This window comes from Micromesistius poutassou (assembly GCF_964030765.1).
Source record: "Micromesistius poutassou genome assembly, chromosome: 1".
NCBI classification, from domain to species: domain Eukaryota; kingdom Metazoa; phylum Chordata; class Actinopteri; order Gadiformes; family Gadidae; genus Micromesistius; species Micromesistius poutassou.
Genome location: NC_140271.1, coordinates 15,862,934 through 15,873,519, shown reverse-complemented (window position 1 = coordinate 15,873,519; position 10,586 = coordinate 15,862,934). Strand labels below are relative to the sequence as shown.

Genomic DNA, 10,586 nt, shown 5'->3' with positions numbered 1-10,586 from the left:
AAAGAAATAATTGTTTAGTGTTTTGTCAGTTTCAGTGTCAGAGATGTTTCCTGCTATATCTCTCTGCAGAGGGATATGAACATTTTGTCCCAGATCCTTAAGAGGATATTCAATTGTTTGCAAGTAGAAATGCTGCCTGGAAACAACTATTTAAAAATAATGACAAATAAAGATTCATCAGATTGTCAACAATGCAAGAGTTAAGTCAGCTAGAAGATTGATTTAAACCCAAAAGGCCACTGTTAAACTACCGTATAGATTTCTTCTACTATGCTCTGCTGTAATTCTTTACCATCTCCCATTTAAAAAAAAGAAAACTGAAATAAATAAATTTAAATGGAATGGACACATGCAATGATGCTTCCAGAGACAAAAGCTCAAAAGCACCTACAATGTCAGAAGCAGTGAGAAAGTCACAGACACAGTGCTGCTGGTTGTGGTTCAAAGTACAGAAATGTAAATGTATACTGCAATACTCATACTTAACCTTAATTTGTGGTTTTCTTTCTGATTATCACACAATTGATCAAGTAATGATGAACACATACTGGTGAATAAAGAGGTGAAACCATTTCAAGGCTGTCAAAAATTGCGGAATCTCAGAATTTGATGTGAGAGTTTGCATAAAGTGGAAGGCACACAACCCATGCAGCAATTTAAAAAAAAATAATTGTAGGTATTATAGTCATAGTTCTTCTTTAGTCCTAGCTCAGCTCTTTATTCAACAGGGTTGACTTTGAACAAAGGTAGTGGTTGGAAAAGAGTACAGGTCAACTTCCCACTTTTACTTGCAGCATGCAGTTACCACAATGTATCAATCAATATTTTAAAATGTTATCCTGGTAATCCTTATCAGTGGTACAAACAATGACATAATGATTTTCTGATCTAAGACATAGGCTTGTTAGACAAATAATTTAGTAATGAAATAATTGAATAAACGAAACACTGCATACCTTTTTATTTAGAATAATATGCATTTTTAAATAAAGGGCGTCTTTCTTTGCATATATATAGTGATGATATTTAGATAGATGTCTGTTTTTTTTTTTATCATCACTATATATATGCAAAGAAAGACGCCCTTTATTTAAAAATGCATATTATTCTAAATAAAAAGGTATGCAGTGTTTCGTTTAGTGATGTCTGTTTTTCTGTCTGCTGTACCCTAGTCTCTTGTGATCAAGGGAATGTGATCTCAATGAGCTCACCTACTTAAATAAATACTATATAAATTAGGGAATATCTTTTGAAGGAAGACTGTTCAGTACAGTTCCACAGACTTGACAAGGAGGATCTAAGCTTTACATGTCTTGCAACTGCAGGTTGGGGGTTAGGGTTAGTCAAACATAGGCCCCTGAGTGCCCACTATAGAAAGGCCTAACGACCATCGTCAGCTCCAGGTAACCATCCCCCACACTGCAGACGATTAGACAGACACAGGTTGAAACAGAATGATGAGCAGAGAGCAACAGCATCTGCTAAAATACCCCCCTCCCCCGCTCTAAAGTCTCTCACTTCTCAGAGGCAGAACTCACTCAAGTTAGGATCTGTGAAGGGCATGGTTGCTGGTCACTCAACTTCTTAATGTCCACATAATGAACTAAACCATAAAAAATATAATATAATAATATACAACTGTTTCTAAAAAGGTGTCTATGAATGCAATTAAGTCATTACTACACCATGCACAATGCCATACTATGAAATTATCATAGAGACATTAATGATTATTTAATCAATCAGGCTCCTTTAGATATGCATTTCACCCCATCAATGTACTGGTAATTTTTCATGTCTTTATTTTATTTTTTTAAATACCTTAAAAAGGGTTATTTTCCTCCAACACAAGTCTGAACTAAGCAGCACAAAGTATGTAAATCCATTCCATATCTCAAAATTAGACCCCCCCCCCCCTAAAAACGGTATATAATGTGAAACAAAATTGTATAGTTACAAAATCCTACTGTATCTCTATAGTTAAATTAGTCTTTTATTATGATCACAGCTATTTATTAGAATTCAAGTGAATAAATCAGCTAGTTTGATATTATCTATAATAAAACTGGCATGTCTGATCCTAAGAGATATATATATATGTATATATGTATATGTGTGTGTGTGTGTGTGTATATATTCTGGACATTTGAGTTCACCTTTTATCTACATTGCTGAGGCTATAGTGAGAGGTAAGTTCCACATGTTTACCATTCACCATGTATTTCTCGATTAATTCAATATTTTCTTCAACTATGTTGTAAAAATACTGTTCTGAGATTAAAATACATGATTCTCTGTTCAAATCAGTATGAAGATAAAAACAATTTATGAAAGAAACTCAGTTGCTTTGGTTATAATTAATAAGCCAGAAAATGGTGTATTTTTACAATCTGGCCATAGCATTATATGTGTAACTATTACAAAATATTTCAAAGGAGTAGTTTGACCTTTTGGTGAAAATACAGATTTGCTTACTTGTCAGGGGTTAGATTCGAAGATCACTGCCACTCTCATATTTGTACACTAAATCACAGCCAGGAGGCTTGTACAGTAAAACAAAACATAAACATGATGGCTAATGATGGCTAGTTGTGACAGTTATTAAACTTGTATCATACTTATATTATCTGAACAAGATTGAACAAAATTCAAATTATAGACACCCCAACTGTCAATGGAGACATGTTTGTATATTTATATTTACACATTTTGTTATCCATCATTTATCTCAGGAATTTCCGTATGTGATGAGGACTTCTCTCATTCTTAACAATATTAAACATATGCTTTGTAAACTGCCATTAATACTTTTACGTATTGTTGACACCTAAAATGTAGAGTGGCCTTTATTTGTTGAGTATAAAATTAGACTGTGAAAAAAGTAGGCATACAGAATGTTGGTGAAAAACTGTAAAGCATAGTAGTTGTGAGTGAGGGGATGGTAGGTATGATTAGTGAATTAGATGATCAATCTACCATTCTTATCAGTCAAAGTTGACACTTGGTATTGTTAGAAACTTAGGATTAATATATTACATATCATGGGAACTTTGTATATTTAAAATTATTGATTTAATACCATACATGTTTCAGAAAACCTCTACTTCCTCCTGTGATATATGAAATCATATGCAATCAGAAAAACTCTCTCACAGTTTTTGTGCATTTTATAGCAATCTCGATGGAAGACAGCATTTGAAAATCTTGACTCCAAGCTCGGCATGATGAAAATCGACCATATTGTATATTTTATCTGTGAACAGTGTTCTTTTGATTGATTTTCTAGAATAGCTATTTTACAGTGAAAAGATCCATGTTGCCTGTGCCTATGTTAAATCATAAATGTGATATCAGCATATTTTGACCAATTTTTTAAATATTAGTCAAACAACAGCAAGGATCAACAAAGCAAAATTCTCCACTATCAGCCTATGTGATGATGAGATGTGTCATCACATCCTCATCCAACAGCATGATCTGAAAGGCTCAGGAATCTGTGCTTCAGTAGAAAAGTGTGAGGTGATTAATTTGAATAGAGACTGTGGGGGTGGGGGGTTGAATGGATTTTCAGGGGGGACCTAAGTATGTAAGAAGTATGCAAGTATGTGTGTGGGGGTTGGGAGAGGGACTCTTCACACCAGTGTGAGTGTGAATGTCACTCTGTGCTATCTAAGAGGGAACTTCTGTCATTATATATCAGCCAACAGTGGACCCCTGTCATTCCATACAATACAAGTGTGGACATTTTTATGCAATGCAACAATTCAAGTGCATTTCTTTAAATATAGATTTGGGACTGAAGTACATTATAAAATTGGTATCACTAATTGTAAGATGGTAAATCAAGGTACATTTTGGGGATTGAACAAATTGAAAGGTCTTGACCCTAAAAGTATAAAATTCTTTTAGCACACTTATTTATTATATATTTTTTATTGGTACAAATTAATAGATATGATCTTGCTACTGACTGTTCTATTCCTAATTACAGCTTAGTGTCTGTTTTCTTTTCCCAACATTTTTAAATTCTAAAGTATGCTACTTACTACTCCCTTGCCTTCTGGGTAGCCCTTTAATTTATTTATTCAATACAGTGTCATAGTCGACAATTGTTAAGCGATCCATTAAAGCTTCTCATTAAAGATTCTGTTACAAAAACGTACTAACATCATGTTGGACAAATAATTATTACATTAGTTGAGATTACTATCTTTTCGTTACAATATACTTTTGTTATTTCCTCTTTTGATAAAAGCAGAAGTGTGAATGTCGCTCCACGCTATCTAAGAAGGGACTTGTGTCATTTTGTAATAGCCAACAGTGGACCCCTGTCATTACATACAAAAAAGTGTGGAACTTCTTACTGTAATGTAAATCAACAGATAAAATGCGTTCCTTTAACCATAGACTAAGCAGTTTGCAGTTAAAATAAAAACCTTATTAAGTTGTCCATTGTATCTCAAACAAACTTATGATTTCTGGGCCTCTATCCTATATACCATGCTAAAGTACTCTCTGGCAATATCCAAAATAGCAAGTTCTGTTGTTGCTATCCTTAGATATATAACTTATAGAGATATAAGCTGTAAATACAGCTCACTCAAAAAGCCACAATGACAATATTGTTGTGGCAACTTTACTTACAAAATAACATTATATATATATATATATATATCATCATATATATCATATATCATCATATTTAGATTGTTATCTCTTAAGAACTATCAATTTTACTTATTTATTTCTTACTCATCTATGTTGGAGTGTGAATGTCACTCTATGCTATCTAAGAGGGGACTTCTGTCATTATGTATCAGCCAACAGTGGACCCCTGTCATTCCATACAATACAAGTGTGGACATTTTTGTGTAAGGCAAATCAACAATTAAATTCATTTCTTAAAATATAGATTGGGGACTGAAGTACATTGTAAAATGAATGGAATTCACTAATTTGTAAGATGGTAGATCAAGGTAAATGTTGGGGTTTGAACAATTTTAAAGGTCTAGACCCTAAATGTGTCATTCTTTTACCAGACTTATTTATTATAATTTTTTATTGGTACAAATTAATATATGGTCTTGCTACTGACTGTTATCTTCCTAATATATTCCTACTAATTACAGCTTAGTGTTTGTTTTCTTTTCCCTGCAGTTTTAAATTTTAAAGTGTGAATGTCACTCTATGCTATCTAAGAGGGAACTTCTGTCATTATGTATCAGCCAACAGTGGACCCCTGTCATTCCATACAGTACAAGTGTGGACCATTTTCTGTAATGCAAATCAACAATTAAAATGCATTTCTTTAAAAAATAGACATTGTAAAATGTATGGAAATTACTAATTGTAAGATGGTAAATTAAGGCACATTTTGGGGATTGAACAATTTCAAAGGTCTAGACCCTTAAAATGTATTTTAGTTTTTTATAATTTTTTATTGATACAAATGAATAGATAGGAGCTTGCTACTGACTGTTCTAAAAACACTAACAAATCATGTTTGACATTTAATTATTACATTAGTTGAGATTACTATCTTTATCGTCTATCCTGTCTTAACTTTTAAAGCTGAGCCTTTACATTTTGTCAGAAAAATACACTAAAATATCATGTTTCAAGAGACTGGTTTTCTTTACTAAGTAGGCTGTTTAACAGCCCTCTACAGTCTGAATGACCTCTTGGGGCTGCAGGCCGTTCACACAATAGAGGAGTGTGATTGAAGCGACGTGTGTGAATTGGTCATTGAACTCCCAGCTCTGGCCAGCAGAGGCGCTGCTGAGTATGGACTAAACACTCACACACTTTCAGGTCCCCTCTTGGCAAAAGTTGAGAAAATGCACCAAAATGTTTTAGGCATGTTTTTAGCTTGATTTAAGGCATGACCAAGAGGGGACCTGAAAAATGTCCCCTCTTGGCTCGGAGGTCCCCTGTTGGTGAAGGTGTTACGACACCGAAGTCCCCTGTTGGATAGTTAGGCAAGTGCACACACACACGCACACACACACACACACACACACGCACACACACACACACACACACACACACACACACACACACGCACACACACACACACACACACACACACACACACACACAATGCACGCACACAACCACACACACAAACATAACCACACACACACACACACACACACACACACACACAGAAACACGTACATCAACGTCCATTCCACATATTTAAGTAAGTGGAATAAATCGAGCTGGAATAAATTTAGACTGGCAGGCATGTTGATGCAGTGACGCCGATGTGCAGTGTACACCCGCTGTGGGATAAATGAAACGCTGCGGTCCTCAGCCTGCTGGCTGCGTGAGTGCTGCATGGGCACACTGACATGAGGGCCGAGTTGAAGCGTACATTTATTTTCGGCGATGTATGTCATGAAGAAGCCCACTTAGAGGAGCTATGACAGCAGCACCGTTTGGGCTTCTGGGGGCGATGAAGTACTTTACACGGACACTTAAATCGCTGGATTCTTAACGTTTTGTCCACTTCATATGAAGCAGCCTTTTTCTGGGATGAATTTCCTTTTATAAGGTTTGCAGAAAGATGGTGTGTTACAGGATTTTTATATAAAGAGAAGGTATGTATATTGTCAACCGTAATACATTCATTCTCTTCCGATGGAATCGGCGTGTCTCTATTCCCGTCTGCACAACTAACACAAAGCATGAGAGCATGTCTTCATGGTGTCAGGACCACTGGGCTCGAGTGGCGCTGGCATAATCAGGGAGACCACGCTGATTGAAAAGGTGCAACAAACATTTATTAAAGTAACAAAATACAAAATATGATCAGTAATGAGAAGCAACAACCAAAAGTGTGGTGCAGATCAGTAGATGACGGATAAAGCAAAGTGAGGTGAAAATGAGGCGCGCAGCTGCAGCCAGCCTTCCCGCGTCAGGCCGGAGCAGCAGAGAGAGAGCGAGCCGACGGGAAGGACGTCTTTTAACTCCCGTCCAATCAGCTCACCATTGGCCTGGCACGGCCCATAGAGACAGCTCCCCTAGTGACGATAAGGGTACCACTGTCAGGTACCACTGACACGCCAGGTAGACAGGCACACACCCAGCACGGCAAAGCTGGGCGTGACATCGGTTAGATGAGCTCTCTATTGTTGTGATGAAAAAAATTGTGAAAGGCGGGTGGATCAATGAACAGACGGAAACGGAGGGACAGACAGACAGACAGACAGACAGACAGACAGACAGACAGACAGACAGACAGACAGACAGAGAGATAGAAGGATGGGGTTCAATGGGATGAAAAGTGGGCCGAAAAACAAACAGTTTTTGCACTGTTTATTTTGAAGATGATTCAATAAAGTGCTCATCTGTCGGGGCACTTGTCTTTCTGATCCAACTTTCCTTCATATACCAGCTGAGAGCGAGCTGAGAGCGAGCTGAGAGCGAGCTGAGAGACCCATGAATATCAGATGTGATGGTGTCCTTCTGGGATTATCTAAATGTAATTTATTCTGAAGTGTTTGTGATGTGTGTGTGTCTTATTGTGTGTGTGTCTTATTGTGTGTGTGTGTGTGGGGGGGGGGGTCAGGTCAGATCAAGCTGTCCATCCTTGAGGGATTCAGTGGACTCATTCTCCTCCACAAATATTGAGTTTGTCCTTCACAGTGGTAAGTGCAGTCATGCACTTATGAAACCCCCAACATAGCCAATCACATCGCTCGGTTCGCCACAGCACACCGGCCTCTGTAAGTGCTAGATTTAGTTTTGCCCTCATCTTGATAGGGATTGTGAGTCACCTCTAAAGGAGGGTTTACACTGGTCATGGAACGGTTCATTTTGACGGACAAAAGGAGCCGGCGTCACCGAGGCTTCTAGAACAGTCCCACACTGACAATGGAACCGGTAACCTGCTGAGAAACCAGGCGGGAAAACCTCTGCTCCGATCCTCGGTCCAGCGCCAAAGCTCTGAGCCACTGCTGTCTCCGAGGCACAGAGAACGACTCACACTGTGACGTTTATTTCAGATAACCTCCCGCCTCCTCTCCCTAGTCCTTTGTTCGTGGACTCTCTTCCTCTCCGTCTCACTCTTTCTCGCCACATTCCCTCCGTAGTTGTCTTTGTTTGGGAGTGACGAGGAGCCACACCGTTCAGTCTGCGACGCTCACTCAAAGACACCCTTACCGCCATGTCACACTCAGCATTACATTCAATGAAATGGAATGAAGTCGTGGTCGAATTAGAGAACTTTAATTGGTTGTTGTTTTCTTTCTCCACCAGCTGTCAGGATGTGTGTTTCATCCGCGTCTTGGGTTGTGTGCATAATTGACGCCGCCTCTGAACCGACGCTTTCGTTTCCTCCGATTGTGCTGCGATTTTACCGTCGTTAAAAGTAATTTACATATAAGCTGTATGAGGGGGGAACAATGGTGAAATCCCTCCTTTTGAATTCACAGACATTTTTCCGATGCATGCTAAACAGATCCAGTGTGTCTTCTGTGTGACAAGTTTTCAAAACGGTAATTGGAAAACGGTAAATGGATTCAAAAACTGAAAAAGTACTTCAAAACATCGTGAGAAGATGCCTTAACGACTGCTTCTGTGGACACTCACTCAGTGCGCCGATCATCTGGCTGCTATGAATAAACAAATCTGAAACATACACCAAAGCGTAATGGAGCGTGTAAACAGGCTCATTGGCGGTGTGAGAATCATGGTTTGTAAGGTTTTTATTTCCACGGTGTTCATAGTGTTAGTGCTCTCAGTGACTAATGTACGGTAGACTGGTAGGAGTGAAAGCGGGTAAACACAGGGAATCTAATTGTCTCATTTTACCCACTCTCCACCTTAATAAAAACATGTCTGTCTATTTATTCTACCCTCTCCGCCGCGCTCTAACCGAATGCACTAAGCACTCATCAAGCCTGGAAATGTTATCCAGAGTGGCTGGGAGAACAAAAAAAAGCATGAGGGCTATTTATGTGCGGGGCGGAGTGTTAAAGTGAAGACATAGAGTCAAGAAGACATCATCTACCCCCCCCCCCCTCCAACACACCCACACACGTAACCAGGGAGACATGACCCCCCCCCCTGTGCAATTACGTGACTTTGCGTCGCCGTGGGTTATTAGATCACTGTAGGAGGGTGGTGTTTGTGTGTGTCAGACGGTGTGTGTGTGTGTGTGTGTATGTTAGTGTGTGTGTGTGTGTGTGTGTGTGTGTCAGTTGGTGAGTGTGTGTGTCAGTTGGTGTGTGTGTGTGTGTGTGTGTGTGTCAGTTGGTGTGTGTGTGTGTGTGTGTGTGTCAGTTGGTGTGTGTGTGTGTGTGTGTGTCAGTTGGTGTGTGTGTGTGTGTGTGTGTGTGTGTGTCAGTTGGTGTGTGTGTGTGTGTGTGTGTGTGTCAGTTGGTGTGTGTGTGTGTGTGTGTGTGTGTGTGTGTCAGTTGGTGTGTGTGTGTGTGTGTGTGTGTGTGTGTCAGTTGGTGTGTGTGTGTGTGTGTGTGTGTGTGTGTGTGTGTGTGTGTGTGTGTGTCAGTTGGTGTGTGTGTGTGTGTGTGTGTGTGTGTGTGTGTGTGTGTGTGTGTCAGTTGGTGTGTGTGTGTGTGTGTGTGTGTGTGTGTGTGTGTGTGTGTGTGTGTGTGTGTGCTGTCCTAGCCTGCTGTGAGCTAGCGATTGGCCGTACCGGCCCTAATGCCCTGATGAGTTCTGTTCCTCCTCTCCTCTTCTCTCCGCTCGCGGGCGGCGGGCCGCGCTCCCCCAGGTGACCGAGTAAACAACCAATCACGCCACAGGGACCAACGTCAAGGCTGTGTGTGTGTGTGTGTGTGTGTGTGTGTGTGTGTGTGTGTGTGTGCCTGTGTGATAAAGAGTAATACAATGTACAAAAATGTGTGTGTGTGTGTGTGTGTGTGTGTGCATGAATCTGTGTGTGTGTGTGTGTGTGTGTGTGTGTGTGTGTGTGTGAGTGCCTGCTTGATAAAGAGTGATACATTCAGGTATAGAAATACGCGTGTATGTGGCTGTGGGTGCGTGCGCGCGTGTGTGCCTGCCTGGGAGCGGAGACAGAGACCAATGCATTTATTCATAAAGAGAGACACTGGATGCGTTCGGCCTTCCCTGCTAGACACAACAACCTCATCTGTGTCCTCGTCCTCCCCTGACAAGGCCTCCGCGGGCGGGGGCTACAGCGGCGGGGCGGTGCCACCTCCAGTCAGCGGCGTTGTGTCTGCAAAGCCTTTAATCACAGTAACAGTCTCAAGGGGCTGCACAGGCCATAAATATATATGACACCGCCTGACCCTGGGTCCCAAAAGGCAGAGCAAAACTCCCTTAATTAGCCAGGAGGAGACCTTGCGAACCTGGTGAGACAGCTCTCCCGCCTCCCCCTCCCAGCCCGCCGACTAACGCCGCCCCCTCTCCCTCCCTCCCTCTCCCACTCTCCCCCTGTCCTCCTCTCTCCCCCCGCTCTCCCTCTCACCCTCTCCCGCGTCCGCCTCCCTCCCTCGCCCCCTCTCCTCCTCTCCCACTCTCTCCTTCTCTCCCTCTCCCACTCTCTCCCTCTCTCCATCTCCCCTCTTCTCCTCTCTCCCCCGCTTTCCCTCTCTCCC

General features: G+C 40.9%; 1 protein-coding gene across 1 annotated transcript in view; it reads left to right on the top strand.

Moving 5' to 3' along the window:
- asic2 (acid-sensing (proton-gated) ion channel 2) overlaps window positions 1-10,586 on the top strand; it is a gene marked incomplete at its 5' end in the record, with an annotated part of 276,492 nt that overhangs the window by 259,114 nt on the left and 6,792 nt on the right. Inside the window, 1 exon segment of the mRNA XM_084488803.1 lies at window positions 10,144-10,249. Within this exon segment, the coding sequence (XP_084344929.1) occupies window positions 10,144-10,249 (106 nt within the window).